This window comes from Pseudorca crassidens, chromosome 11 (genome assembly GCF_039906515.1).
Source record: "Pseudorca crassidens isolate mPseCra1 chromosome 11, mPseCra1.hap1, whole genome shotgun sequence".
NCBI lineage: Eukaryota > Metazoa > Chordata > Mammalia > Artiodactyla > Delphinidae > Pseudorca > Pseudorca crassidens.
The window spans coordinates 85,086,379-85,114,060 of record NC_090306.1 but is presented as its reverse complement, the minus strand read 5'-3'; the positions used below and the strand labels follow the sequence as shown (position 1 = coordinate 85,114,060).

The 27,682-nt window shown below is 36.0% G+C and overlaps 1 protein-coding gene across 1 annotated transcript in view; it reads right to left on the bottom strand.

Moving 5' to 3' along the window:
• The window catches only part of ACTR6 (actin related protein 6), a 32,203-nt gene extending 6,426 nt beyond the window's left edge, over window positions 1-25,777 (bottom strand). The window contains exons 1-10 of the mRNA XM_067697666.1: window positions 25,575-25,777; window positions 23,510-23,627; window positions 22,857-22,925; window positions 21,864-21,987; window positions 20,543-20,678; window positions 20,394-20,450; window positions 10,236-10,334; window positions 10,062-10,140; window positions 4,471-4,642; window positions 2,854-2,992 (exon numbers count right to left, since the gene is read on the bottom strand). Coding sequence (XP_067553767.1) covers window positions 2,854-2,992; window positions 4,471-4,642; window positions 10,062-10,140; window positions 10,236-10,334; window positions 20,394-20,450; window positions 20,543-20,678; window positions 21,864-21,987; window positions 22,857-22,925; window positions 23,510-23,627; window positions 25,575-25,642 — 1,061 coding nt within the window. The 5' untranslated portion in view covers window positions 25,643-25,777. The remainder of the gene's footprint in view (window positions 1-2,853; window positions 2,993-4,470; window positions 4,643-10,061; window positions 10,141-10,235; window positions 10,335-20,393; window positions 20,451-20,542; window positions 20,679-21,863; window positions 21,988-22,856; window positions 22,926-23,509; window positions 23,628-25,574) is intronic.
• Between the last annotated feature and the right edge of the window lie 1,905 nt (window positions 25,778-27,682).

Sequence of the window (27,682 nt, the reverse complement as noted above, 5' to 3'; positions counted from 1 at the left end):
TTTGAGATTTTTCTTGTTTCTTGAGGTAGGCTTGTATAGCTATAAACTTCCCTCTTAGAACTGCTTTTACTGCATTCCATAGGTGTTGCATCATCGTGTTTTCATTGTCATTTGTCTCTATGTATTCTCTGATTTCCTCTTTAATTTCTTCAGTGATCTCTTGGTCATTTAGTAAAGTATTGTTTACCCTCCATGTGTTTGTGTTTTTTATGTTTTTTTCCCTGTAATTCACTTCTAATCTCATAGCGCTGTGGTCAGAAAAGATGCTTGATATGATTTCAATTTTCTTAAATTTACTGAGGCTTGATTTGTGACCCAAGATGTTATCTGTCTTGGACAATGTTCCGTGCGCACTTGAGGAGAAAGTGTAATCTGCTGTCTTTGGATGGAGTGTCCCATAAATATCAATTAAATCTATCTGGACTATTGTGTCATTTAAAGGTTCTGTTTCCTTATTTATTTTCATTTTGGATGATCTGTCCATTGGTGTAAGTGAGGTGTTAAAGTCCCCCACTATTATTGTGATACTGTCAATTTCCTTTTATAACTGTTAGCAGTTGCCTTATGTGAGGTGCTCCTATGTGGAGGGCGTATATATTTATAATTGTTATATCTTCTTCCTGGATTGATCCCTTGATCATTATGTAGTGTCCTTCCTTGTCTCTTGTAACATTCTTTATTTTAGAGTCTTTTATCTGATCTGAGTATTGCTATTCCAGCTTTTGATTTCCATTTGCATGGAATATCTTTTTCCATCCCCTCACTTTCAGTCTGTATGTGTCCCTAGGTCTGCAGTGGGTCTCTTGTAGACAGCATATAGATGGGTCTTGGGTTTGTATGCATTCAGCAAGCCTGTGTCTTTTGGTTGGAGCATTTAATCCATTCACGTTCAGGGTAATTATCTATATGTATGTTCCTATGACCATTTTCTTATTTCTTTTGGGTTTGTTTTTGTAGGTCCATTTCTTCTCTTGTGTTTCCCACTTAGAGAAGTTCCTTTAGCATTTGTTGTAGAGCTGGCTTGGTGGTGCTGAATTCTCTTAGCTTTGCTTGACTGTAAAGCTTTTGATTTCTCCATCGAATCTGAATGAGATCCTTGCCGGGTAGAGTAATCTTGCTTGTAGTTTCTTCCCTTTCATCACTTTAAATATATCATGCCACTCCCTTCTGGCTTGTAGAGTTGTCATTTTTCCCTTGCTGCTTTCAATAAATTTTCTTTGCCTTTAATTTTTGCCAATTTGATTACTATGTGTCTCCGTGTTTCTTCCTGGGTTTATCCTGCCTGGGACTCTCTGCGCTTCCTGGACTTACTTGGGTGGCTATTTCCTTTCCCATGTTAGGGATGTTTTTGACTATAATCTCTTCAAATATTTTCTCTGGTCCTTTCTCTCTCTCTTCTTCTGGGACCCCTATAATGCAAATGTTGTTGCGTTTAATGTTGTCTCAGAGGCTTCTTAGGCTGTCTTCATTTCTTTTCATTCTTTTTTCTGTTCTGCAGCAGTGCATTCCACCATTCTGGCTTCCAGGTCACTCATCCGTTCTTCTGCCTCAGTTATTCTGCTATTGATTCCTTCTAGTGTAGTTTTCATTTCAGTTATTGTATTGTTCATCTCTGTTTGTTTGTTCTTTAATTCTTCTATGTCTTTGTTAAACATTTCTTGCATTTTCTCAATCTTTGCCTCCATTCTTTTTCCGAGGTCCTGGATGGTCTTCACTCCCATTATTCTGAATTCTTTTTCTGGAAGTTTGCCTATCTCCACTTCAGTTAGTTGTTTTTCTGGGGCTTTATCTTGTTCCTTCCTCTGGTACATAGCCCTCTGCCTTTTCATCTTGTCTGTCTTTCTGTGAATGTGGGTTTTGTTCCACAGGCTGCAGAATTGTAGTTTCTTGCTTCTGCAAGAAGATTGTAGGATTGTAGTTCTTGCTTCTGCTGTTTGCCCTCTGGTGGATGAGGCTATATAAGAGGCCTGTGCAAGTTTCCTGATGGGAGGGACCGGTGGTGGCTAGAGCTGACTCTTGCTCTGGTGGGCAGAGCTCAGTAAAACTTTAATCCGTTTGACTGTTGATGGGTGAGGCTGGGTTCCCTCCCTGTTGGTTGTTTGGCCTGAGGCAACCCAACACTGGAGCCTACCTGGGCTCTTTGGTGGGGCTAATGGCAGACTCTGGGAGGGCTCACGCCAAGGAGTACTTCCGAGAACTTCTGCTGCCAGTATCCTTGTCTCCACAGTGAGCCACAGCCACCCCCCACCTCTGCAGCAGACCCTCCAACACTAGCAGGTAGGTCTGGTTCAGTCTTCCCTGGGGTCACTGCTCCTTCCCCTGGGTCCCGATGCACAAACTACTTTGTGTGTGCCCTCCAACAGTGGAGTCTCTGTTTCCCACAGTCCTGTCGAAGTCCTGCAATCAAATCCCACTAGCCTTCAAAGTCTGATTCTCTAGGAATTCCTCCTCCCACTGCCAGACCCCCAGGTTGGGAAGCCTGACGTGGGGCTCAGAACCTTCACTCCAGTGGGTGGACTTCTGTGGTATAAGTGTCCTCCAGTCTGTGAGTCACCCACCTAGCAGTTATGGGATTTGATTTTACTGTGATTGCGCCCCTCCTACTGTCTCATTTTGGCTTCTCCTTTGTCTTTGGATGTGGGGTATCTTTTTTGGTGAGTTCCAGTGTCTTCCTGTCGATGACTGTCCAGCAGCTATATCATTTCATTTTTTGAGAAAAGAAAAATGAGCATCCCAAAGGTGAAATTAACCTGGCAACCCAGTAGAACCAGGCTTTAAACTCAAGTCTGCCTACAGACCTCTTTATCTGTAAACTAACTTCCATGATTTGTTTCTATATAAGCCAACACTTACTTTTCAGGCAGCACAACAGAAACATCATAATCTGTCGGAGTGAGACATCGAACTTCCGAGTAAACCCGATCCCTAAATCCCGGGAAAAGGGAATTTCCTCCCGTCAAAACAATGTTCTTAAAAAAATGCGGCTGCATTTCTTTTAAAAGAGAAAAATAGGAGAAAGAAAAAAGGCATTAGAATATCTGTTTACTTATCTTTCTGGAGAAATGGGGATGAGAGATTAGGTAAAAGCAATTGGGGATGAAAGTTACTGGTTGGGAAACCATATAGTTTTTTATAACCATATAAATTATAACTTATAAGATTTTATAATGAGGTTATCATTTATACAAATAAACATATTAAACAGAAATATGACCTCACAGTTCTTTAAAAGAAAGGCTAAGGTGAAGGGGTTGAACTACTAGCAACTTATTACATATACATGTAAGCTATACATAAATGAGTAAAATTCTAGTAGCAGACATTTGAAAATTAAAATTGTTCTCCCCTAAAATGGAGGCGGTCTTTATGTAGGCTGAGACTGTTAGCTAGTGTAAAGATGAAAAGGAGGTCCTTCATAACATTTTAAACTTGAAAATCCAAGTTTCCATGTTATCTCACTGAGACACGCATTCTTATTGTGCAACACTTACAATTGATAGTGAAAAATACTCAATCTATAATAATATTTAAAGAAAGGATCTTATGTTCTACACTCATTAAAGTTACATGATAGCAAATATTAAGTGCCACATGGTTAGTCTATCTTAAAGGGCTACCAAGCACCACTGGGAAATTTGTCAGGAATTGATAGGTACTGGCCATCCCACCTAATGCTTCTGTTCACAAAACAGGGACAGAGTACTGTTACGTTAATATTGAGTCTTACAACACAACATTAAAACAGTGTAGTACAAAATGTTGTGTATCTCATGACTGCAACTTTAGATAAAATGAGAAATCAATATGAAATATTAATGTGAAATTAGTTTTGAAATAACTATATTAAGGTGATGGCATTATCTGACTTTTTTTCTTTTTTAATGGGAGGAAAGGACACTGCATAGGCAAGATTTTCTCCAATGCCTACACTGTTCCTTATGAACTAGGAAGACATTTTTAAGCTATAAAGGTACTCCAAAACTTTAGAACATTATTTAGTTAAATCATGCTTCAGGAGAACCCAGAAATCACTGTGAAGCACTATACTTCAATCTCATTAAAACTAACTTCCTGTATATTAATCAAAATGTAACAGAAGGAATAAACCAGTCTCATCAACAGCTAAAACCCATTAAATTGGTAAATTATAAATTTCTACTCTGTGCAAATTTGGCTTAAATTAAAACTTTTTAAATGAATATAGCAATTTAATACTTATAAAGAGATGAAGTTCTTCAAATTTAAGCAGACCATAATTACTCTTCCTATATCAAATTTACAATCTAGGATCAATAAAGAATTATTCAAGTAAAATAAAGTACAATAAAGAATTATTCAAGTTAGATCTGGAAATCTCTGCAAATAAAGTAGCCATTTGCTCAAATTATTTAGAAGAAACAGATGACTTCTCTAGGGTTCACAGAGCTTATGATTTTTAAAAAATATCATTATTCCTCATTATTTATGCACCTTCAGGTAAGTTCTGAATTGAATAGACAATAGCTTCTGGAATTCCCATTTCTTGAATTCCTATATCAGAAGGATTAAAGAGTATTTCTGGAACAGCAAATCTCTCATTGGCCAGACGAAGAATTTGTTCCCCAGATTTATATTTTCCACTTAACACCATTTCTTCTCTTGGCTTAAAGAAAAATAAGATGAAAAGTTTAAGTTATGTTATCTAGCTCACATCACTAATAACATTTAGTAATATGTAATACCAATATATTAACCATGTTCTTGGAAGTTTCAGGATTCTCAAAAGTTAGAAAAATGTGGCCTTCTCTGCTGTTGCCTAACCACACACATAAATAACTACTGACTCTTAATATAGCTATTCCCCCAGAGATGATCTGGCTTTATTCCACACATTTTAAAACAGAAAGAAAGAAAAGGAGAATAGAGGAGAAGGAACTTCATAATCTACCTCTAAGAACAGAGTGATTCCAGTTTTTAAAGAACAAAGAACATACTCTAAATAAAAAACACTGTACCTTATGTTTCCAGCACTATCTACTTTCACTCCCCTGGCCTTGCCTTAGATTTTTATTGGGCATTATGGTTTTATTCTATTAGGATTTCCCCTTTCCCTTGTGCAAAAAGCCTACATCATTAAACTTCTTTATTATTTATTCAATCTCTATTCAAAAAACAGTTTCCAAAATGATTTAAGCAAATACATGGACTTTATCACTGAAATTCTTTTGCTATTTATTTTCTGTTAACCCACCCAGTCTGTGAGCTGTGCTCCTGAAGGGGCCAGAAAAAAATAATCTCCTTCTACAGCATTCTACATCATTAAAATAATGGTCCCTCTCAATTGCACTAAGACTCATCAGCTTTTCTAGATTGTTAAAGACATTAACTTCATTTGACTCATATATGCAATTTTCCACCTGTAACAGAGTATATCCCAATCCTCTATATAAATATAAAAATACTTAAAATATATGAAAAGAAATATTAATAATTTATTGTTAAAGAGTAAAGTATATAAAAACTATTCCTTAATATAATTAGTCATCTACTCTCTGTTCAGGTTTCAGCTTCCTCAGAGAGGCTTCTTCTGACTCCCAAATAAAAGATCCCTCTAGTATTCTTACTATCTTCCTCAGAGAGGCTTCTTCTGACTCCCAAATAAAAGATCCCTCTAGTATTCTTACTATCACCCTGTATTATCCTTCATCATCTACACTGTTCGCCATCACATATCCACTACCCAGTATAGCATGCCAGTCAACAATGTGGTGTTTGTTTTAGGCATTTTACATACATTATCATACTGAATTCTCATATAACCCTGTAAGGTAGATATATTTTCCTTTTACTAATGATGCAATTGCGCTAGGCAAGGTTACATGACTTGCTCAAGATCATTCAACTAATAACTTGAGCACACGCAATATATTCCTCCTACTACATTGCCTCTCTTAACCTGGATATGAATGATTCTGATTTCTATCATTTGGAAATTCCATGCTTGAAACTTTCTTTTTTTTTTTTAATTTTTTTGGCCACGTCATACAGCATGTGGGATCTTAGTTACCAGACCAGTTGATCAAACCTGCAACCCCTGCACTGGAAGCATGGATTCTTAACCACTGGACTACCAGGGAAGTCCCTTGAAACATTATTTTTAAATAAAAATATCCTAAAAATTACACAAAATTCACAATACCCTAGGAAGAACAAGGAAAGCTACACATCACTTTCAATCCGATTAAACTATGGTTGCACTAGCAAAGAGAAGAATATTATTTCTTCACAGATAAAGTATTCTTCCTTCTCAGGCAGAATGGAAAATACTTCCTATAAATTTACAAATTCATTTAAAAATGATATTGGCTTGAGTGTATAGGATATAACTCATATTGTCAACACTCAAAATAACTTGAGACAGATACAGACTTGGAGAAACTTGGAGAATTTAATTTGACAAAACATTAGAAGTTATCTAATCCACAGCCCTGATTTTACAGAAGAAGATCATGTGACTGACCCAGGGCCAAATATCTAACTGGGGGAAAAGCCAGAACTAGATATCCTTGCTGAATGTTAGCTCTAAAGCCACTAATCGTTAATATATAATCTGGAACTACAAGTATTTTCTGTTTCTAAGAGTACAATTTCAAAAAGATTTTTGTTTTAGACATAGACAAATGAAGGAATTTATAAAGGCTGCTGGGAGTTGCTATTTTAGTCAATGCAAGTCATGATTACTGTACAGCCCTCATAAATTTCATTCTGGTACCATGAAAGAAATGTTTAAACTACAATGGCTCTGCAGAAAGTGATAACAGTTAACTATGAGGACAATTTTCTCAATTTAGGTCAGTAAAGCATTCATTACACTTTCGTAAGCATCCTCTTTCTGTTAAAAAATAAAACTGGAATTTCTATCGGTTGTAATCAGTAACAATATTACAGACCTTATTATTATTGTTACTGTCATCAGTACTAGAAAATCAAGGTTGTAAGTTTTTCCTAAGTATTTAAAAATATTCTTGAATAAACTATCAAGGTCCGAGTTTAACAATATCCTAAGTATAAAGGCTCTCAAACAAGTATAATTCTCTTTCATCTTATGCAGTATTGTTTTTCTAGTTTCTTAAGTATTTAACAGCCCTCATCAAAGATTTTGATTGTCAGGCAATGATGAAAACAAGTTAATCAAGTATTAAATTTAAAAAATACATTTTAGGAGTAATCCTAACATATACAAAATATAACCATTTCTAAACCTTAAAAATTATTAAGATGTACACAATTTAACATGTATTATGGTAAAAATGTTCACATTAATTGACAAAGTAAAGGTTAATCCATTATTTCTGAAATAAATATTTGATGTAACATTCCATCATCTGGTAAAAGTTCAGTCCAACTGACTATGTCCACTCAACTGATGTTAAAGTGTACAAGTAACAGGGAGTCTATACTCAATTAGTGAAGTGCCGTCATTAACAAGATTCTGATCACAAGGCCAAAGGCCAATAAAAGAGCTGCAAACAATACAATGTGGCTTCTGCCTTTTTTCTCCAAAGCTGATGAGTAAAACAATAATCAACTGGGGGAACAACCATGACTCTACTAGCTCACTATGTAAGGTGTAGGATTGAGAAATCAAGGCTTATGATTTGGGAAGGAAGCTAGCGGAGTTCAGCAGATAATGTCCAATAAACTGGTAAGTTCTCATTTGCAGGGCAAGCGAGAACTACATTTTAAAAAAGAGAAAGATTTCCAAACATAGCTGATAGTCCAATCACCTGGAAGAAATTTTTTTCTTTTTTAGAGATTAAGTTTAAGTTTTCAAACTTAGGCACTAAGCATTTCCAGGGACAGGGACTGAGAACATGGATACCAATTGTTCTTCAAGTGACCCAGGTGATTTTTAGTCAGGTTTGGAGGAACTGGGAATTACTGAGACTTTACTCGGGGTCCATCCCTGTAGAAATATGGATTACTTTACCACCATGAGTCCAGAGTGCTATAAATTCTCCACAAGGTGTTTTATATCACTGGACTGTTTTAATCAGCTATAATAAATGAGGATGATCAAACGTGCCTAATGAGAAAGTGGCTTGGTATCTATATATTTGGGGCAGTTTTCCCTGTCTTGTAAAGAAAAAAATACACCTTCCATATCCTAAGTGGGACATGGGCTTCCAGTTTCTCTCCCCAGTTCATGCCAGACAACATGATCCCATAATCTGTCACAATTCCCACTTCTAAAAGCTGGCTTTGGTCCTTCAGCAAGGATATGTTTCTAAGGACACTACAGGATGATTTTGATTTTATGAGGACCTGGGTAGCCTTCTCTGAATTCTGATGTGTATTTCACCTCAATAATCTGGCCACCAAATTTTTTTAATTTCAGGCATAAAAACAAGTATAAATAATTATATAAAACCCATATATCTGGATTTCCCTGGTGGCGCAGTGGTTAAGAGTCTGCCTACTAATGCAGGGGACACGGGTTCGAGCCCTGCTCCAGGAAGATCCCACATGCCGCAGAGCAACTAAGCCCGTGCGCCACAACTACTGAGCCTGCGCTCTAGAGCATGCAAGCCACAACTATTGAGCCCATGTGCCAGAACTACTGAAGCTCATGCGCCTGGAGCCCGTGCTCCGCGAGCCCGTGCTCTGCAAAAAGAGAAGCCACTGCAATGAGTAGCCCATGCGCCACAACGAAGAGTAGCACTCGCTCACTGCAACTAGAGAAAGCCTGTGCAAGCAACGAAGATGAAACACAGCCAAAAAATAAATAATTTAAAAAAAAAAGAAAAAACCCCATATATCCATCAACCATTTTAATGTAACTTCACAGATATAACACTCCCCCTTTAAATTTGGTGTTATCATTCACATACATAGTTTATATACTTTTACTTCATATTTATAAATTCCTAAACATAATAATTATTCTGAATAGCCTGAAATGGTATACGTCCTTTGAAAACTGGCTTTTAGACATCATCATGTTTTAGACAGAAACACATTTCTGAGACTTATCCATGATGATCATGTAGCTCTACTTCATTTTCACTGCTTATTTTATAATATGAATATATCAAAATTTATCTATTTTTCTACCATTAATGGCTACCTAGGCTCTTCCCAATTTCTCACTCTTTTAATGTATACTACAATGAACATTACCATACATGTCCCCTTGAGAAAATATCTCCTTGTGCTTAAGTTTCTGACCAAAGATTTTTAACTTCCTACCATTCCTCACCAAGCCAGTAACTAGAAGGGCAAACTTCACATTTACCCAACTGATAATTACAGAACTGATAATTTACCTGAGCTGCTCAAAGATAGGGAGAAATTACTTTGTTTTCACATCCAAGATAAACTCTTCTCAACACTTTGAAAGTGCACTGGATTTTGCTGTTTTCAACTACAATCTGATAGCAGAGCCTTGGGTCAGCTGTGCCAGTAATATTCACAACAAATAACCTACTTCTAACTGGACTTAAACTAATTCTTAATGAAACACAAAAGGGTAAACCATAATATAGGTAATGATACTGTTAATCTCCAGATTTGTCCCATGTGCTATCATGGCAGATAGTTCTTTTTCTAAATAACTTTAGTAGAGATATTAACTAATAATTCATACACTGGTGCCTAAAGAAATGGCCACCAGGCAGGAAGGCAGTCATCAACAACTCTGTGAGATTCCACCCATCCCAGCTGGATGCTGTTCAAACCTGACTGAGGTGGTCACTTGAAGAAATATCATTGAGTATTTTTTAAATGACCTTACATCACAGACTTAGAAAACAAACTTATGGTTACCAAAGGGGAAAGGTGGGGGGAGGGATAAATTAGGAGGTTGGGATTAACATACACTATTATATATAAAATAGATAATCAACAAGAACCTACTGTACAGCACAGGGAACTCTACTTAATACTCTGTAATAACCTATATGGGAAGGGATCTGAAAGAGAATAGATATATGTATAACTGAATCACTTTGGTGTACACCTGAAATTAACACAACACTGTAAATCAACTATACGCCAATATAAAATAAAGTTTTAAAAATTACCTTACAAAAGCCCTTTTTAATTGTACTAAAGTCAGGCAAAACATAGTCTACCATTACTGTATTTTCTTCTCCTTTCAACCTGGAAAACAAAACATAGACTTATAAAATATTTTAACTATGTGTAACATTACCCAAGAATCAACTTTCTAGTTCTTAGGTTACCATTATACATACTTGGCAATATCCATGTCTCTATAAAAATCCTGAGACACATAGCATACATCTTCTTTCACTTGATTAATCACATGTGTTTCGTCCATAACATGTAACTGCCTAAACAGAAAAAAAAAATGGTAACGTGAAATAAAAAAAATTTAGACCCACCACCAGTCCCTCCCATCAGGAAACTTGCACAAGCCTCTTAGATAGCCTCATCCACCAGAGGGCAGACAGCAGAAGCAAGAAGAACTACAATCCTGCAGCCTGTGGAACAAAAACCACATTCACAGAAAGACAGACAAGATGAAAAGGCAGAGGGCTATGTACCAGATGAAGGAACAAGATAAAACCCGAGAAAAACAACTGAATGAAGTGGAGATAGGCAAACTTCCAGAAAAAGAATTCAGAATAATGAGAGTGAAGACGATCCAGGACCTCGGAAAAAGAATGGAGGCAAAGATTGAGAAAATGCAAGAAATGTTTAACAAAGACGTAGAAGAATTAAAGAACAAACAAACAGAGATGAACTATACAATAACTGAAATGAAAACTACACTAGAAGGAATCAACAGCAGAATAACTGAGGCAGAAGAACGGATAAGTGACCTGGAAGACAGAATGGTGGAATTCACTGCTGCAGAACAGAATAAAGAAAAAAGAATGAAAAGAAATGAAGACAGCCTAAGAGACCTCTGGGACAACATTAAACGCAACAACATTCGCATTATAGGTGTCCCAGAAGGAGAAGAGAGAGAGAAAGGACCAGAGAAAATATTTGAAGAGATTGTAGTTGAAAACTTCCCTAACATGGGAAAGGAAATAGCCACCCAAGTCCAGAAAGCGCACAGAGTCCCATACAGGATGAACCCAAAGAGAAACACACCGAGACACAGAGTAATCAAACTAGGAAAAATTAAGGATAATGAAAACTTATTGAAAGCAGCAAGGGAAAAATGACAAATAACATACAAGGGAACTCCCATAAGGTTAAGACCTGATTTCTCAGCAGAAACTTTATAAGCCAGAAGGGAGTGGCATAATATATTTAAAGTGATGAAAGGGAAGAACCTACAAGCAAGATTACTCTACCTGGTAAGGATCTCATTCAGATTCGATGGAGAAATCAACAGCTTTACAGACAAGCAACAGGTAAGAGAATTCAGTACCATCAAATGAGCTCTGCAAAAAATGCTAAAGGATCTTCCCTAAGTGGGAAACATAAGAGAAGAAAAGGACCTAGAAAAACAAACACGTAACAATTAAGAAAATGGTAATAGGGACAGACATATCAATAATTAACTTAAATGTGAATGGATTAAATGCTCCAACCAAAAGACACAGGCTCGCTGAATGGATACAAAAACAAGACCCATATATATGCTGTCTACAAGAGGCCCACTTCAGACCTAGGGACACATACAGACTGAAAGTGAGGGGATGGAAAAAGATATTCCATGCAAATGGAAATCAAAGGAAAGCTGGAGTAGCAATACTCATATGAGATAAAATAGACTCTAAAATAAAGAGTGCTACACGAGACAAGGAAGGACACTACATAATGATCAAGGGATCAATCCAAGAAGAAGATATAACAATTATATATGCACCCAACATAGGAGCACCTTAATACATAAGGCAACTGCTAACAGCTATAAAAGAAGAAATCGACAGTAACACAATAATAGTGGGGGACTTTAACACCTCACTTACACCAATGGACAGATCATCCAAAATGAAAATAAATGAGGAAACAGGGGCTTCCCTGGTGGCCCAGTGATTGAGAGTCCGCCTGCCGATGCAGGGGACACGGGTTCGTGTCCCAGTCCGGGAAGATCCCACATGCCGCGGAGTGGCTGGACCTGTGAGCCACGGCCACTGAGCCTGTGTGTCTGGAGCCTGTGCTCCACAACAGGAAAGGCCACAACAGTGAGAGGCCCGCATACCACAAAAAAAAAAAAAAAGAGGAAACAGAAGCTTTAAATGACACAATAGACCAGATAGATTTAGTTGATATTTATAGGACATTCCATCCCAAAACAGCAGATTACACTTTCTTCTCAAGTGCGCACAGAACATTGTCCAGGATAGATCACATCTTGGGTCCCAAATCAAGCCTCAGTAAATTTAAGAAAATTGAAATCATATCAAGCATCTTTTCCATCACAACGCTATGAGATTAGAAATGAATTACAGGGAAAAAAACGTAAAAGACATACACATGGAGGGTAAACAATACGTTACTAAATGACCAGGAGATCACTGAAGAAATTAAAGAGGAAATCAAAAAATACCTAGGGACAAATGACCATGAAAACACGATGATGCAAAACCTATGGAATGCAGCAAAAGCAGTTCTAAGAGGGAAGTTTATAACTATACAAGCCTACCTCAAGAAACAAGAAAAATCTCAAATAAACAATCTAACCTTACACCTACAGGAACTAGGGAAAGAAGAACAAACAAAACCCAAAGTTAGCAGAAGGAAGAAAATCATAAAGGTCAGAGCAGAAATAAATGAAATAGAAACAAAGAAAACAATAGCAAAGATCAATAAAACTAAAACCTGGTTCTTTGAGAAGATAAACGAAACTGATAAACCATTAGCCAGACTCATCAAGAAAAAGAGGGAGAGGACTCAAATCAATAAAATTAGAAATGAAAAAGAAGAAGTTACAACAGACACCACAGAAATACAAAGCATCCTAAGAGACTACTATAAGCAACCCTATGCCAATAAAATGGACAACCTGGAAGAAATGAACAAATTCTTACAAAGGTATAACCTTCAAAGCTTGAACCAGGAAGAAATAGAAAACATAAACAGACCAATCACAAGCAATGAAATTGAAACTGTGATTAAAACTCTTCCAATAAACAAAAGTCCAGGACCAGATGGCTTCACAGGTGAATCCTATCAAACATTTAGAGAAGAGCTAACACCCATCCTTCTCAAACTCTTCCAAAACATTGCAGAGGAAGGAACACTCCCAAACTCATTCTATGAGGCCACCATCACCCTGATACCAAAACCAAACAAAGATACTACAAAAAAAGAAAATTACAGACCAATATCACTGAGGAATATAGATGCAAAAATCCTCAACAAAATACTAGCAAACAGAATCCAACAACACATTAAAAGGATCATACACCATGATCAAGTGTGATTTATCCAGGGATGCAAGGATTCTTCAATATACACAAATCAATCAATGTGATACACCATATTAACAAATTGAAGAAGAAAAACCATATGATCACCTCAATAGATGCAGAAAAAGCTTTTGACAAAATTCTACACCCATTTATGGTAAAAACTCTCCAGAGAGTGGGCATAGAGGGACCCTACCTCAACATAATAAATGCCATATACGACAAACCCACAGCAAACATCATTCTCAATGGTGAAAAACTGAAAGCATTTCCTCTAAGATCAGGAACAAGACAAGGATGTCCACTCTCACCCCTGTTATTTAACATAGTTTTGGAAGTCCTAGCCATGGCAATCAGAGAAGAAAAAGAAATAAAAGGAATACAAATTGGAAAAGAAGAAGTAAAACTGTCACTGTTTGCATATGACATGATACCATACATAGAGAATCCTAAAGATGCCACCAAGAAACTACTAGAGCTAATCAATGAATTTGGTGAAGTTGCAGGATACAAAATTAATGCACAGAAACCTCTTGCATTCCTATGCACTAATGATGAAAAATCTGAAAGAGAAATTAAGGAAACACTCCGATTTGCCATTGCAAGAAAAAGAATAAAATACCTAGGAATAAACCTACCTAGGGAGACAAAAGACCTGTATGCAGAAAACTATAAGATACTGATGAAAGAAATTAAAGATGATACCAACAGATGGAGAGATATACCATGTTCTTGGATTGGAAGATTCAATATTGTGAAAATGACTCTACTACCCAAAGCAATCTACAGATTCAATGCAATTCCTATCAAATTACCAATGGCATTTTTTACAGAACTAGAACAAAACATCTTAAAATTTGTATGGAGACACAAAAGACCCCGAATAGCCAAAGAGTCTTGAGGGGAAAAAATGGAGCTGGAGGAATCAGACTCCCTGACTTCAGACTATACCTCAAAGCTACAGTAATCAAGAAAATATGCTACTGGCACAAAAACAGAAACACAGATCAATGGAACAAGATAGAAAGCCCAGAGATAAACCCATGCACCTATGGTCAACTAATCTATGACAAAGGAGGCAAGGATATACAATGTAGAAAAGACAGTCTCTTCAATAAATGGTGCTGGAAAAACTGGACAGCTGCATGTAAAAGAATGAAATTAGAACACTCCCTAACACCATACTCAAAAATAAACTCAAAATGGATTAGAGACCTAAATGTAAGGCCAGACAGTATCAAACTCTCAGAGGAAAACATAGGAACGACACTCTTTGACATAAATCACAGCAAGATCTTTTTTGATCCACCTCCTAGAGTAATGGAAATAAAAAGAAAAATAAACAAATGGGACCTAATGAAACTTCAAAGCTTTTGCACAGCAATGGAAACCATAAACAAGATGAAGAGACAACCCTCAGAATGGGAGAAAATATTTGCAAACGAATCAATGCACAAAGGATTAATCTCTGAAATATATAAACAGCTCATGCAGCTCAATATTAAAAAAACAAACAACCCAGTCCAAAAATGGGCAGAAGACCTAAATAGACATTTCTCCAAAGAAGACATACAGATGGCCAAGAAACACATGAAAGGATGCTCAACGTCACTAATTATTAGAGAAATGCAAATCAAAACTGCAATGAGGTATCACCTCACACCAGTCAGAATGGGCATCACGAGAAAATCTACAAACAATAAATGCTGGAGAGGGTGTGGAGAAAAGGGTATCCTCTTGCACTGTTGGTGGGAATGTAAATTGATACAGCCACTATGGAGAACAGTATGGAGGTTCCTTAAAAAGCTAAAAATAGAACTACCATACCACCCAGCAATCCCATTACTGGGCATATACCCAGATAAAACCATAATTCAAAAAGACACATACACCCCAATGTTCACTGCAGCACTATTTAAAATAGCCAGGCCATGGAAGCAACCTAGATGCCCATCGACAGATGAATGGATAAAGGAGATGTGGTACATATATACAATGGAATATTACTCAGCCATAAAAAGGAACGAAATTGGGTCATTTGTAGAGACGTGGATGGATCTAGAGACTGTCATACATAATGAAGTAAGTCAGAAAAGGAAAAACATATATCGTATATTAACGCATATATGTGGAACCTAGACAAATGGTACAGATGAACCGGTTTGCAGGGCAGAAGTTGAGACACAGATGTAGAGAACAAACGTATGGACACCAAGGGGGGAAAGCTGTGGGGGTGGTGGGGGTGTGACGAATTTGGCGATTGGCATTGACACGTATATACTGATGTGTATAAAACTGATGACTAATAAAAAAAAAAGAAAATTTAACCATAACTTACAATTATCATTTAAAATATTTTTCTGGAATTAAATTTTCAGGTAACTGATTTTTTAAAAATATTAAATTTTTGAATGTGTAAAATATTTTTTACTTTATGGAATACCCATTCCATTATGTTATTTAATCTCCCCATTATCCCTCTAAGGGCAAACAGTTCAGTTTGCAGAAGGAAATTGAAAAGAGAGGTTTTAAGTGGCAAGGATTATCCAATTAAAGGGAAACATTTTCTTCCAACCATTCTGAATAGAACCTTGCTAAAATGCCTTAACTATGTGCACTTTCTTTTCCTATTAGACAAGGACTGTTAGTCAGCACCACACAGTAATTAGCAAAAAGTAGATGCTTAGGGCTTCCCTGGTGGCGCAGTGGTTGGGAGCCAGCCTGCCGATACAGGGGACACGGGTTCGTGCCCCGGTCCGGGAAGATCCCATGTGCCGCGGAGCAGCTGGGCCCGTGAGCCATGGCCACTGAGCTTGCGCGTCCAGAGCCTGTGCTCCGCAACGGGGGAGGCCACAACACTGAGAGGTCCGTGTACCGCAAAAAAAAAAAAAAAAAAAACAGCAAAAAAAAAAAAAAAAACAGCAAAAAAAAGTAGATGCTTAAATATTTGATGAGTGAATCAGAGACAACACAGGCTTAATGTAGAAAATAAACATGTTTTTAAAAACAAACAAAAATGTGAGGTTATTTCCTTTGAATATTTTTCTCTGCACATAGATTTTTACTTTTTATGTTTTAGCCCAAACGTTATCTCATGAACATTTTCTTATTCTATTACATATTCTTTAAAAATATGATTTAATGCCTTATCATATTTCTTTTTAAATTTAATTTTATTTACTTTTTTATACAGCAGGTTCTTATTGCCCTATCATACTTCAACCAGAGGGATCTATTAATATGTATTTATCCATATTCCAAATATTGAAAGTTTAGATCAGGAGGAAAAATACTCGTGTGTTTATAAACATGGACTTTGGAGTCTGAGACAGGCTTAATCACAACTTAGTAGAAAAATTACTTTATTTCTTTGGGACTCAATCTCTTCAACTCTAAAAGGGTAATAAGTTCACCAACTTAATACAGCTGCAAGAAGTAAATAATTCTAATCATACATGTAAAGTGTTTAGCATAGTCCCTGTATTCGAAATATAGGCATCTTAATCGATATCTCTGATTATCCCATTATTTATTCATACTCTAGGACACATAATATGAAATACTTAGTCTCTTGGTATATTGCAAAATTGTTTACCAGAAAAGTTATTTCAAATTATACTCTGACCAGCAGCAAATAAGAGTGTCCATATCACAAATCTGCAACACCTTTTGAAAAAATTCTATTAATTTGGATTGTAAGAGTAGTATTTTAATTTGCATTTTCTGTACTAGAATGTGCCATGAGGAAGAGGAATTCTTTTGTTTTGCATCCCAAGCTCCTAAATAAATGCTCAATAAATATCGCAATTGAATCTGTGATTACTACAGATGTTTAACACTTTTTATGTCTGAGAATTATCCATTTTATAACCTTTGACAGCATGTAATTCTCCAATGATTATCTATTTGTGCCACTGACCATCTGTATTCTGAAAATTATCTAACCATTTTATACTGGGGTAGTGTTTTTCTTATGGATTGATAAGAGCTCTTAATATATTAAAGAAAACAACCCTGTGTCATATTTCTTTTAGGTTTATTTCTCAGGATTGTTTACTTTAGTTTTGCTTACAAAGGCTTTTGATGTACATAAGGTTTAAAATTTTTACATAGTTAAAAAACAAAAGCTGGCAAAATCTATCCTGTCCTTAAGTCAGTTGTTTTCAGACTAAACAGAGACAAAAGGGGGGCTAAGGGTGCTGGTAATATTCTGCTTGAACTGTGTTCTGGTTACATGAGTGTATTCACTTTTTGAAAATTCACTGAGTTGTACACTCATGGTCTTAAACTTCTTTTTATATATGTTTTACTTCAATAAAAAGTTTATTTTAAAAAGAAGTTGTAAGAAAATACACCCTTTGTTACTTCTTCCACTTTTTTTATTTTAATAAATTTATTTATTTTTGGCTGCATTGGGTCTTTGTTGCTGAGCGTGGGCTTTCTCTAGTTGCGGCGAGCGGGGGCTACTCTTCATTGCAGTGCGTGGGCTTCTCATTGCAGTAGTTTCTCTTGTTGCACAGCGTGGGCTCTAGGAGTGCAGGGTTTAATAGTTGTGGCACGTAAGCTCAGTAGTTGTGGCTTACGGGCTCTAGAGCGCAGGCTCAGTAGTTGTGGTGCACAGGCTTAGTTGCTCTGCGGCATGTGGGATCTTCCCAGACCAGGGCTCGAACCCGTGTCCCCTGCCTTGGCAGGCACCACCAGGGAAGCCCTCTTCCACTGTTTTTATGCTTAGCAATTCAGTTAAATATTTCTTGTGGTTTTATTTTTATATTTAAGTCTTACAACCATCTGAACTTCAGTGTATAAGGCAAAGTAAAATCTTAATTTTTCTCCAAACAGGGAACTTTACCTGTATCTTTTCTTGAACAGTTACTCCCCTCCTCATTGGTTTCTGATGCTTTGTTTAATATGTAATTACTTTTTTTTTAACATATAATGTTTGATTTAGGATTAACAATTCAGTGTCACTGATCTGTCAGTTAATTCTTTTTTTAAAAAAAAAAAATTTATTTATTTAATTTGGTTGCACTGGGTCTTAGTTGCAGCATGTGGGATCCTAAGTTGCGGCATGCGAACTCTTAGTTGTGGCATGCATGTGGGACCTCATTCCCTGACTAGGGATCGAACCCAGACCCCCTTCATTGGGAGCACAGAGTCTTAACCACTGCACCACCGGGAAGTCCCTGTCAGTTAATTCTTATACAAGTGTCACCTTAATTTAATTATTAGTTTTAATTTTTTTAATCATCTACTAGAGAAGTCTCTTTTCATTATCATTCTTTTTCATCAGTATTTCTAGTTGTTCCTGCCAGCTTCTTCTCTTCAAGTTGGACTTCAACAGCCTTGCTTTTAAAAACATATGAATTTTTTTTCATTCAGTGTTTCATTCAGAAGGACTAAGTATATAGGCTTTGGACTGAAACTGCGTGGGTCTTGGTTAATGTCCTCATCTGTATCAGCCTTCCCTTACCTTTCTAATTTGCTGTTTCTGGGAAAGGGAATTAAACAACTAAACTTTTTGAAGCTGAGCCTAATTCTGTTTGGTTTCATAATGAGTAACATTCACGTAATCATAATATTGTAAATACTATTTATAAGTTTTCTATTTTTAAAATTAATCTACAATCAAGGCAAGAAGACTTAACTATAGTAAAGAGCATTATGTAAATATTATAAATTTCAATAATTAAGAAGAAATGGTATAGCAATGAAAAAAGTCAATCTCTAAAGGTTACATACTATATGATTCTGTTTCTCTAACATTCTTGAAATAATAGAACTATAGAAATGGAAAGCAGATTAGCAATTGCCAAGGTACTGGGACAAGGTGGGGGAGCAAATATAAAGTGGGAGCACATAGAAGTTCCTTTGTAATGGTGGAACAGTTCTGTATCTTGACTGTGGCGGTGTTTATGAGTCTATACATGGGATAAAAACCACACAGAACTAGAGGCAGACTAGTGCACGTAAAAAATAGTGAAAACTGAATATAATCTGTAGTCTGGTTAACAGTATTGCACCAACGTCAATTTTATCATTTTTATGTTGTACTAGTTATATAAAATGTCACTAAGGGTACACAGGGCTCTGTGTACTATTCTTGCAACTTCCTGTGTCTGTATTTCAAAATAAAAAGTTTTTTTTTTAAATGCGCTAGAGATGGGTAAGACAGCTCTAAGGGGATTGTGGTGATGGATGCATATGCTAAAAACCATTGAACTGTACACTTTAAATGGGTGAATTGTATGGTATGAGAATTATATCTCAATAAAGCTGTTTAAAAAAGTAATGATACATCTGAGAGAAAGAAAAGGAGGGAAGAAAATGTAGATGCACTTATTTTCATATATAACACAGAGGGAAGCCAAGAGATACTGACAGTATCATACCGGTCAAAGTTAATGTAGCAAAAACTGAGATTTAAGAATTCTACTTATGTTTTTAAACACAATAAAACTAAAAATAATAGCATTAATAAAATTTAGGAGGCAGGAGAAGAGTTGGCACGTGATTAAGTACTAATTCTTCATCTTTTAATAGTGGACAGTCAACTAATATTGGCTAATCCAGAAACATATCAATATATTATTAAGGCTTATAGAGATTAAAAAAGAGTAAAAGATAATAAAGTTGAAATATTATGCTGTGTATGGAGTAAAACTGACAAGAGAAATGGAAAGGGAAGGCAGAGATTTATTTTCTTTTTGGATCCTTATTTCCTTATACGTATTTTTAAATTTGTTTTACGAGGTACATATACATTTGTCATTTTAAAATATTATTAAGTATTAAGCTCTCTAGAATTTGGAAATGTCTTTTTGGTGGACACTACCATTTCATATGTTAGAAAGCTTTTCAACTTGAACATCATTAGTATTTATATATGTGATATAGTCTTCTAAGCAATAATATAGAATTGCCACCTGAACTTAGAACTAAAGGTAAGGAATAATTTTAAATTACTTTAAAAAGTTCACCCCCAGCATCCCATCCTCCCAAAGAATCAAAGTTAAGTATTACCTGTAAGATATAATCTCTTTTAGATGATTGGTTAGGAGTTTTCCTCCCACATTTATCCTAAAAGGGGAGAATTCAAATTTGGTTCAGTTTATTACACATTTCATTCAGTTTTATTCTAAGAAATAAGATGAAAATTGAATGCAACTCACCGAATAATTGCTTCTTTTTTCTTTTTACTTCTACAATAAGGAACTATATGTGTAAAGGAATATCCACTATCTACAATGATACAGCATAATTCAGAAGGATTATCTCGGAAATACCTATGTGCACTGAGAGCCCCAGCTATTTAAAAAAAAAAGATAAAGAAAAAATAAACACACTGAATAAGAGTATAATTAATTTAAAGCAATAAATAAAGAAAGGTAGGAAACTAAAACAAGCAGAAAGACAAAAACTTTATTTATAGGAAAAATGCTAATTTAAAATAACATTCCTAATTCTGTCACAAGCTCTTTATAATGCTTAAACTTTAAAACATGATATTTTTGTGGAAAATGATAAAAAATTTGTGATCAACTTTTAAAGGTAAATATTCACTTCACAGTTTATAATAATTATTTTAATAGCAGATGATTTTACTGAGAATTTATTACATGCTGGGCACTATTCTAAACTCCATGAGTGTGTGTGTTTTAATCCTCACAACAATCCCATTTCACAGATGAAGAAAGTGAAGCACAGGGAAGTTAAATAATGTGCCCAAGGTCACATGATTAGAAAGTAACAGAGCTAGGATTCAAACATAGACAGTGTGACTTCAGAGCAGGGTTTCTCAACTTTGGAACTCCTGACATTTTGGGCCAGATAACTCCTTGTTGGGGGTTTTACTGTGCATTGTAAGATGTTTAGCAGCATCTGTGTCCTCTACACATTAGATGCCAGTAGCACCCTCCCAGTTGTGACAACGAAAAATGTCTCCAGACTTTGTCAAATGTCCCCAGGAGCAAAATCACCCTTGGTTGAGAACACTGTTTAGAGATTATGCTCCTAGCCATTACAGTATACTGTTGCTTATACAGACTTAAATTCTACAAGCTAAATATGTGAATACTTTCTTTGTACAGTCATGTAATGTGATTCTAGCCTTTAATAAACTTACTTCTAAATAATATTTACAGATTATTTTCCCTCATATTGGCAGCCTGAGCTATTAACATTATTTCAAACAATAATAATAACAATAGCAGACACATCAGTGACAGAAAAGACAACTAACTCAGAAACAATAATCTTTCAGAGATTAGAAATGTGGCTAGTAACTTCATTAGGGAGAAATATCATATCAGTAAAAAGATAAAGTGAGAGAAATCTGACTAGATAATCTCTAAGGGTCCATCTAGTTTTTAAATTCCAGGTTTTATTTCCTTCAAATCAAAAAGAATGTCACCCAATATTCTTGGACCTTAAGTGTTTCTTTAGTCATATTCATATTCACATAACTCAATTTCAATAAAAACTTTAACTCACCATTTACTCTTAATACTGCTTGAAACTGGTATTCTTCAAATAAGATTTCATTCATTGACTCTTGAATTGAAGTGAAGTTAAAATATGGTTCTGTGATAATAATATTAGTGTCTAAAAAATCAACCTATGTGAGGAAAAAAATTCCCAAAGTTTTGTAACTTTGTAGTCATAATTATAAGTACTTGTTTTATATATATAAACACATTTATTTAATCCTCACAATAACCCTAGGAGACACGTCTTACTATTATTCCCTTTTAAAAGGTGAGCAAACTGAGGCACAATAGTGTTGAATGAGTTACGAAGGTCCATATAACTAGTTAGTGACATACCTAGGATTTGAACTTGGGAAGTCTGGTTACAGAATACATGCACTTTAACTATTATATAATTTTAACTCTCTTAATGATAGCATTGATAAAACGGTACTGTCAAATTGTTTAAAGATAATTATGCAAAAGTAATAAATGATACAACTACAGGCACTGGGACTGTTATTTTGTTTTTAAAAGTTAAAAGGTGAGAAGCTTTAGAATATTTAACGTTTACATAATTCTCTCCCACACACTCTTAAGAAGCATTAAAATTTGAACATTTTCTCAGTATACCTAAAGTCACACTAAAGATATTAAAAGCACAAAATTTTAACATTGTATCATTCACACATTCAGATATATCAGCAAAAATATTTTATTGTGAAAAAAATTAGACAGCGAATTGGTCTAAGAATAGCAGAAATCTGAAGTAAAAATTTTAATCTTAAGTTTCATACAGACTATCTCTTCTCAACTTCAAATTCCACTTCACAATGGAAATTCCATTCACTTGCACTTATTTGAAAATCAAAGTTAAGCACAGTAGATTAAATGACTTAAATATATATAAGAAATGTATTCAAAAATTTATAAATCTTAAGATATAAGCACAGATTTAAATTTTTCATTTGAATAAGACATGGAAATAGAAATTTGAATACATACTCCAATTTGTTACCTGATACATTTCTTTTCCAAAAAGGTAATCCCAGACTTGTCTTTGAACATCCCAATTCACCAAGTAGCCCTAAAAAATTTGTTTTATGAATTTAATTATCAAAAATATTTGAACAATTTTTTAAAAATCAGATTAATATCTTCTAAATCACTGATTCTTATCTCTTTATGGTCACATTCACCAGTCTAATGATGTTTGAATTTGAAACCTATTATATTGGTATGTTTTTCTCCTTTTAGAAATTCAAAATATTACAAATTAACAATAACCAAAATATCAAGGGTTCAAAAGACACACCAATATGTAGAGATGCCTCTCTATACTCTTTTTCTTTAATGTGTTCGTTTCATTTAGCTTTAACATAAACAAGTAAAATTCAGTACCCACAATCAGTAACTAAATTATGGTCATTTATTTTTATTTTTATTTATTGAAGTACAGTTGATTTTTTTTCATTGAAGTATAATTAATCATGGTCAATTTTTTAACATGACAATTTAAATTCAACTTTTGGTTTTAATAAGATCTTAATTAAAATAACTTTTTCTCAGAGATTCAAAAATATTTTCATACATACAAAATCTTAAATATACATTCCAAATTATCCTTCAGTTTAGGTCTTTAATGCTAGAAATGACATACAGTTGAATTACCTTTTGAAAAGGAAGAATATAAAAGAGTCCAGAAGGATCCTTTATTTCATCTATCTGGTTGGCAGTAAAAGTTTTAAGACGTGCCGTTTTTGACCTGAACTGACAGTTAGGAATAACTCTATAAACAAAGAAACAAATAATGTAATTATTCCCTAAATACTTAGTTCCTAAAAATACATTTACCTAACCACCACCCTTGGTGTCAAAAAATATCCAAAACCAGTGTTTCTCATTCTGTCTTCAAAAAATTTTTACATGCCTTTTTTTTTTTTTTAAGGTTCTAGTATATACCAGTTCTGTACTGGACCCATTATCTTTCTCAAATAATCTTCAGGACACCCTTATGGGTGGGTATTGGTTCTGCCACTGCACAGAGGTGAAGAGGGGCTGAGGTAAATAAAGTTCCTGGAAAATTCTTAATACCATTCTGGTAAGAAAAAAAAAAAAAATCCAAGTTCAAAATTCTGACCATAAAATTAAGTTTCCATGGAGTCAAAGATTTTCAATCAGCAAGATGCTATAAGGTACAGATGTAGGAAGTAGTTTTAAATATAGTTGCTGCGCACCATGGGTTTACAATCTGGTTAGGAAGACAAACTAAAACCATTATCCATCATACATGTGTACACATGTATGTGTGTGTATGCGTGTGTGTGTGCATATATATGCACACACATACAGAGAAAGGGATAGAGAAAGTGAAGGGGAACATGATTTGTCACCCCAAAACATTCCACTTCGGTATAAGGATTATTTTGCGCTAAAGGTGATTAAAATCCTTGCATTAATTGGGATAATACTGTAAAAATGTTTTATACCTGATTATTTCACTTACTATGCTGTCATTTTCTCTATGTTTAAATAGTCTTCAAGGACATAAAAACAATATATTTTAAAATTTATTTATTTTATTTATTTTTGGTTGCATTAAGTCTTCATTGTTGCACACAGGCTTTCTCTAGTTGTGGCGATTGGGGGCTACTCTTCGTTGTAGAGCACAGGCTCTAGGCGTGCGGGCTTCAGTAGTTGTGGCACACGGGCTCAGTAGTTGTGGCTCACCGGCTGAGTTGCTCCGCAGCATGTGGGACCTTCCCAGACCAGGTCTCAAACCCATGTCCCCTGCATTGGCAGGCGAATTCTTAACCACTGCGCCACCAGTGAAGCCCAAGGACATAATTTTAAAACCTGCCTTGTAGTCAATCTTGGCTGTATTACAATTTTAGTCAATTTACTGTTCTTGAATATTTAGCTTGCTTCTCCCTACACCTTTGTGTCACCATACACAATGTCTATACATGATAATAGAGTATTCCGCACTCTTATCAAGACTTCTAAATTATTCCTTAAGTAACTGATAATAGAACTGCTGTCAAAGGATGAGAACAATGATACACATTGCCAAAATAAGACTGTAACAATATACATTCCTACGCAGTTTGTCCTCTAAAAAAAGAAAAAGGAAAGGAGGGAGGAAGGGGAAAAGTCCCCTGAGAATACTCTAGAGCAAAAGTGTGTCTTTTAATTTGCTTAGTCTCTACTCAAACATAGTTTATGAAAGCCAGTGTAGTATTTGTTTGAGTCTGATTAACCAGGTCAGCCAATGAGCACTTAGAACGGCTAAAGTACAAAGCCTTCAAAGTCTACAGCCACTGAAACAGTGGTTTTTACACTTTTGGGGGCCATGGAACCCTTTAAGGATCTGATGAAAGCTATGATCGCGTCCCCCCAAAAATGCATATACACAAAAACGTTGCCCACGATTCCTGAGGGTTCATGAACTTTGTGTACGGACCCCTCTTTCGGGAACCGCTTCCTTAGAAGCCTATTTTCCTGAACTATTTCCTGTTACGAAACGAAACACGTCCCACTTCCGGGGCCACGTAGCCCAAAGTTAGTAGCCATGTCTCACTTCAAAGCATTCAAACTACCCAACTCCAACCAGAGCATCCCTCTGCCTGAGGGCCGCGCGGGGGCGTTTGCAGTTTACAGACGTCCCAAGATGAACCGTAATATACGTAACTACTAGGCATATATGCTTTGTCCCTCGGAGGAAGCGAACACTTACGAGACATTTTCATGGCTGTAACCGATTTTGGCGTTGTAGGCTCCGTTATCCAGCACTAAGGTCGTCATTTTAGTACTAACCGCAGTTGCTTTCTTTTCCCGACCCTTCTGCTCACGCTTTTTCCGGCACTCTATGGTGGCACCCACGGAGCGTAAGGGCGCTTCCGCTCTCCCGTAGCAACTGAGGACGCCGGAAGGCAGAGATTGCACTGCAGCCCAGCCTGCCAGCAAGAGTCGTAACGTGCTTCCTGTCTCAACCCGTTTACGTTTTGGCCAGATCCAATAAGAGAGAAAACGCTGTTTTTTTTCGCCCAATGTGTGATTGTTCTTTACTTTTGCAGATTGAGTCGCTCTTGGGAGTTTCTTCTAACCCCTATAACGAACCATCTTTTTGGGGGGTTGGGGGGGAAGGTGGGTGTGTGTGTGTTCGAATAGTATTGTTCAGACAGTAACGTCTTTTGAAGAATAAATTGCAAAGCCATACGCAGCACGGAATTGGATATGAAGACTCTTCAGCTTTATTGCCCACCACTGCCATTCTGACTGTTGGATCCAACCACCCTGTTACAAACACGGAACACGTCAACACGTCAACCGCCTCGCTTTTTTAACTCACAGTCTTCCCTGTCTGCTTGTTCTTCTGCACGGAGTTTTGTGTCTTATCTCAAAAAGCTTCTAGACTTCTGACACACTCCTCCTTTCCCCTTCCTGAAATTAGGTGTTCCTCGTATGTGTTCCCTTAATGTCTTGGGCTCACTTGTCTATATCGTAATGGTTAAGAGAATGAATTTTAGGTTGGAATCCGGACTCTGCCACAAAATGGCTGTGTAACCTTGGGCGATAAAGATAAGGGTTAATACTTAGATAGGGCTTAATGCGTGTGGTTAAATTTTTCTAAGAGCTTTATGTATATTTACTAATTTAATCTTTACAATTTATGAAGTAGGTCCTATTATTGAAATCAAAGATAGTAGTTAAGAGTGCAGTCTCTGCATTCAAACTCCTGGGTCAAATCCTGGCTAACTACATGTTTTGGACAGGTTAGTTAACCTCTCTACACCTTAGCTTCCTCATCTGTAAAATGGACAGGTTAGTTAGCCTCTCTACACCAAACCTTTTGGACAGGTTAGTTAACCTCTCTACACCTTAGCTTCCTCATCTGTAAAATGGAATACTATAATAATCCTCCCTTGCAGAATTATTTTATGAAGAGTAAATGATAAAAGTCAAGTACCTGTTAGTAATTATCATCATCGTCATCCTTTTATCATGTGATCATTGTTACCTTTGCCATGGCAAACTCCTTTAAGTTAGGCATTCTATTGGTGTCTATATTCCTTTGTATCAAAAAGTCATTGAAAGTCCAAAGTTAGTTATGTCCAATTTTAGTCATTCTATTTTCTCTAACAATATTAAATTGATAGGATCCCCCATGTAAAAAATATTTTATCAGTCTTACATCACAGAGTAACCATCATTTCTATTCACCTCTCATCTTTTAAAATAGGCTCTTTCAAAAAGCTTCCCTTTTCGCTTTCCTTCATGTTTACCTGATCCTGGATCAAGATCATTTTTGTTCTTGGCTTCAGCTATCATTGAATACCAATAAATCCTAAAGAAGAATTTCTACCCCCACCTGCAACCTGAATGTTTCTATCCAGGGGTCCTGAGATAACCTTAAAGGTAACAAATCCAAAACAATTTTATCTCCAAAACTGCTTGTTTCACTTATATTACTTGTCTCAATTAGTGGTGTGCCCCAATATCTACCCGGTGCCCCAAACTAAAAACCTCAGTAAACTTCAACTCCAATCCTTGTATTAATCTCTGGAATTTGTCCTTGACCCTTTTTTGTTTATTTACCTTTACTGATACTGCCTTATCTTTCACCAAAAATAGTAATGCTGCCGCCTTCTCAAGGCTCCTGTCTCCATTCTCTTCTCATGATCTGTCCTCTGTACTGCCAGTATGGTTACCAGACTATTTTTCTAAATCAGAAATCTGATCATCTTCCCCAAATTCAGTCACCATAGAAGTCTCCCAAGACTTGACACTGCCTATGAAATAATGTCCATACATTTGCAATCTCATCCCCCTTCAACCCATCCT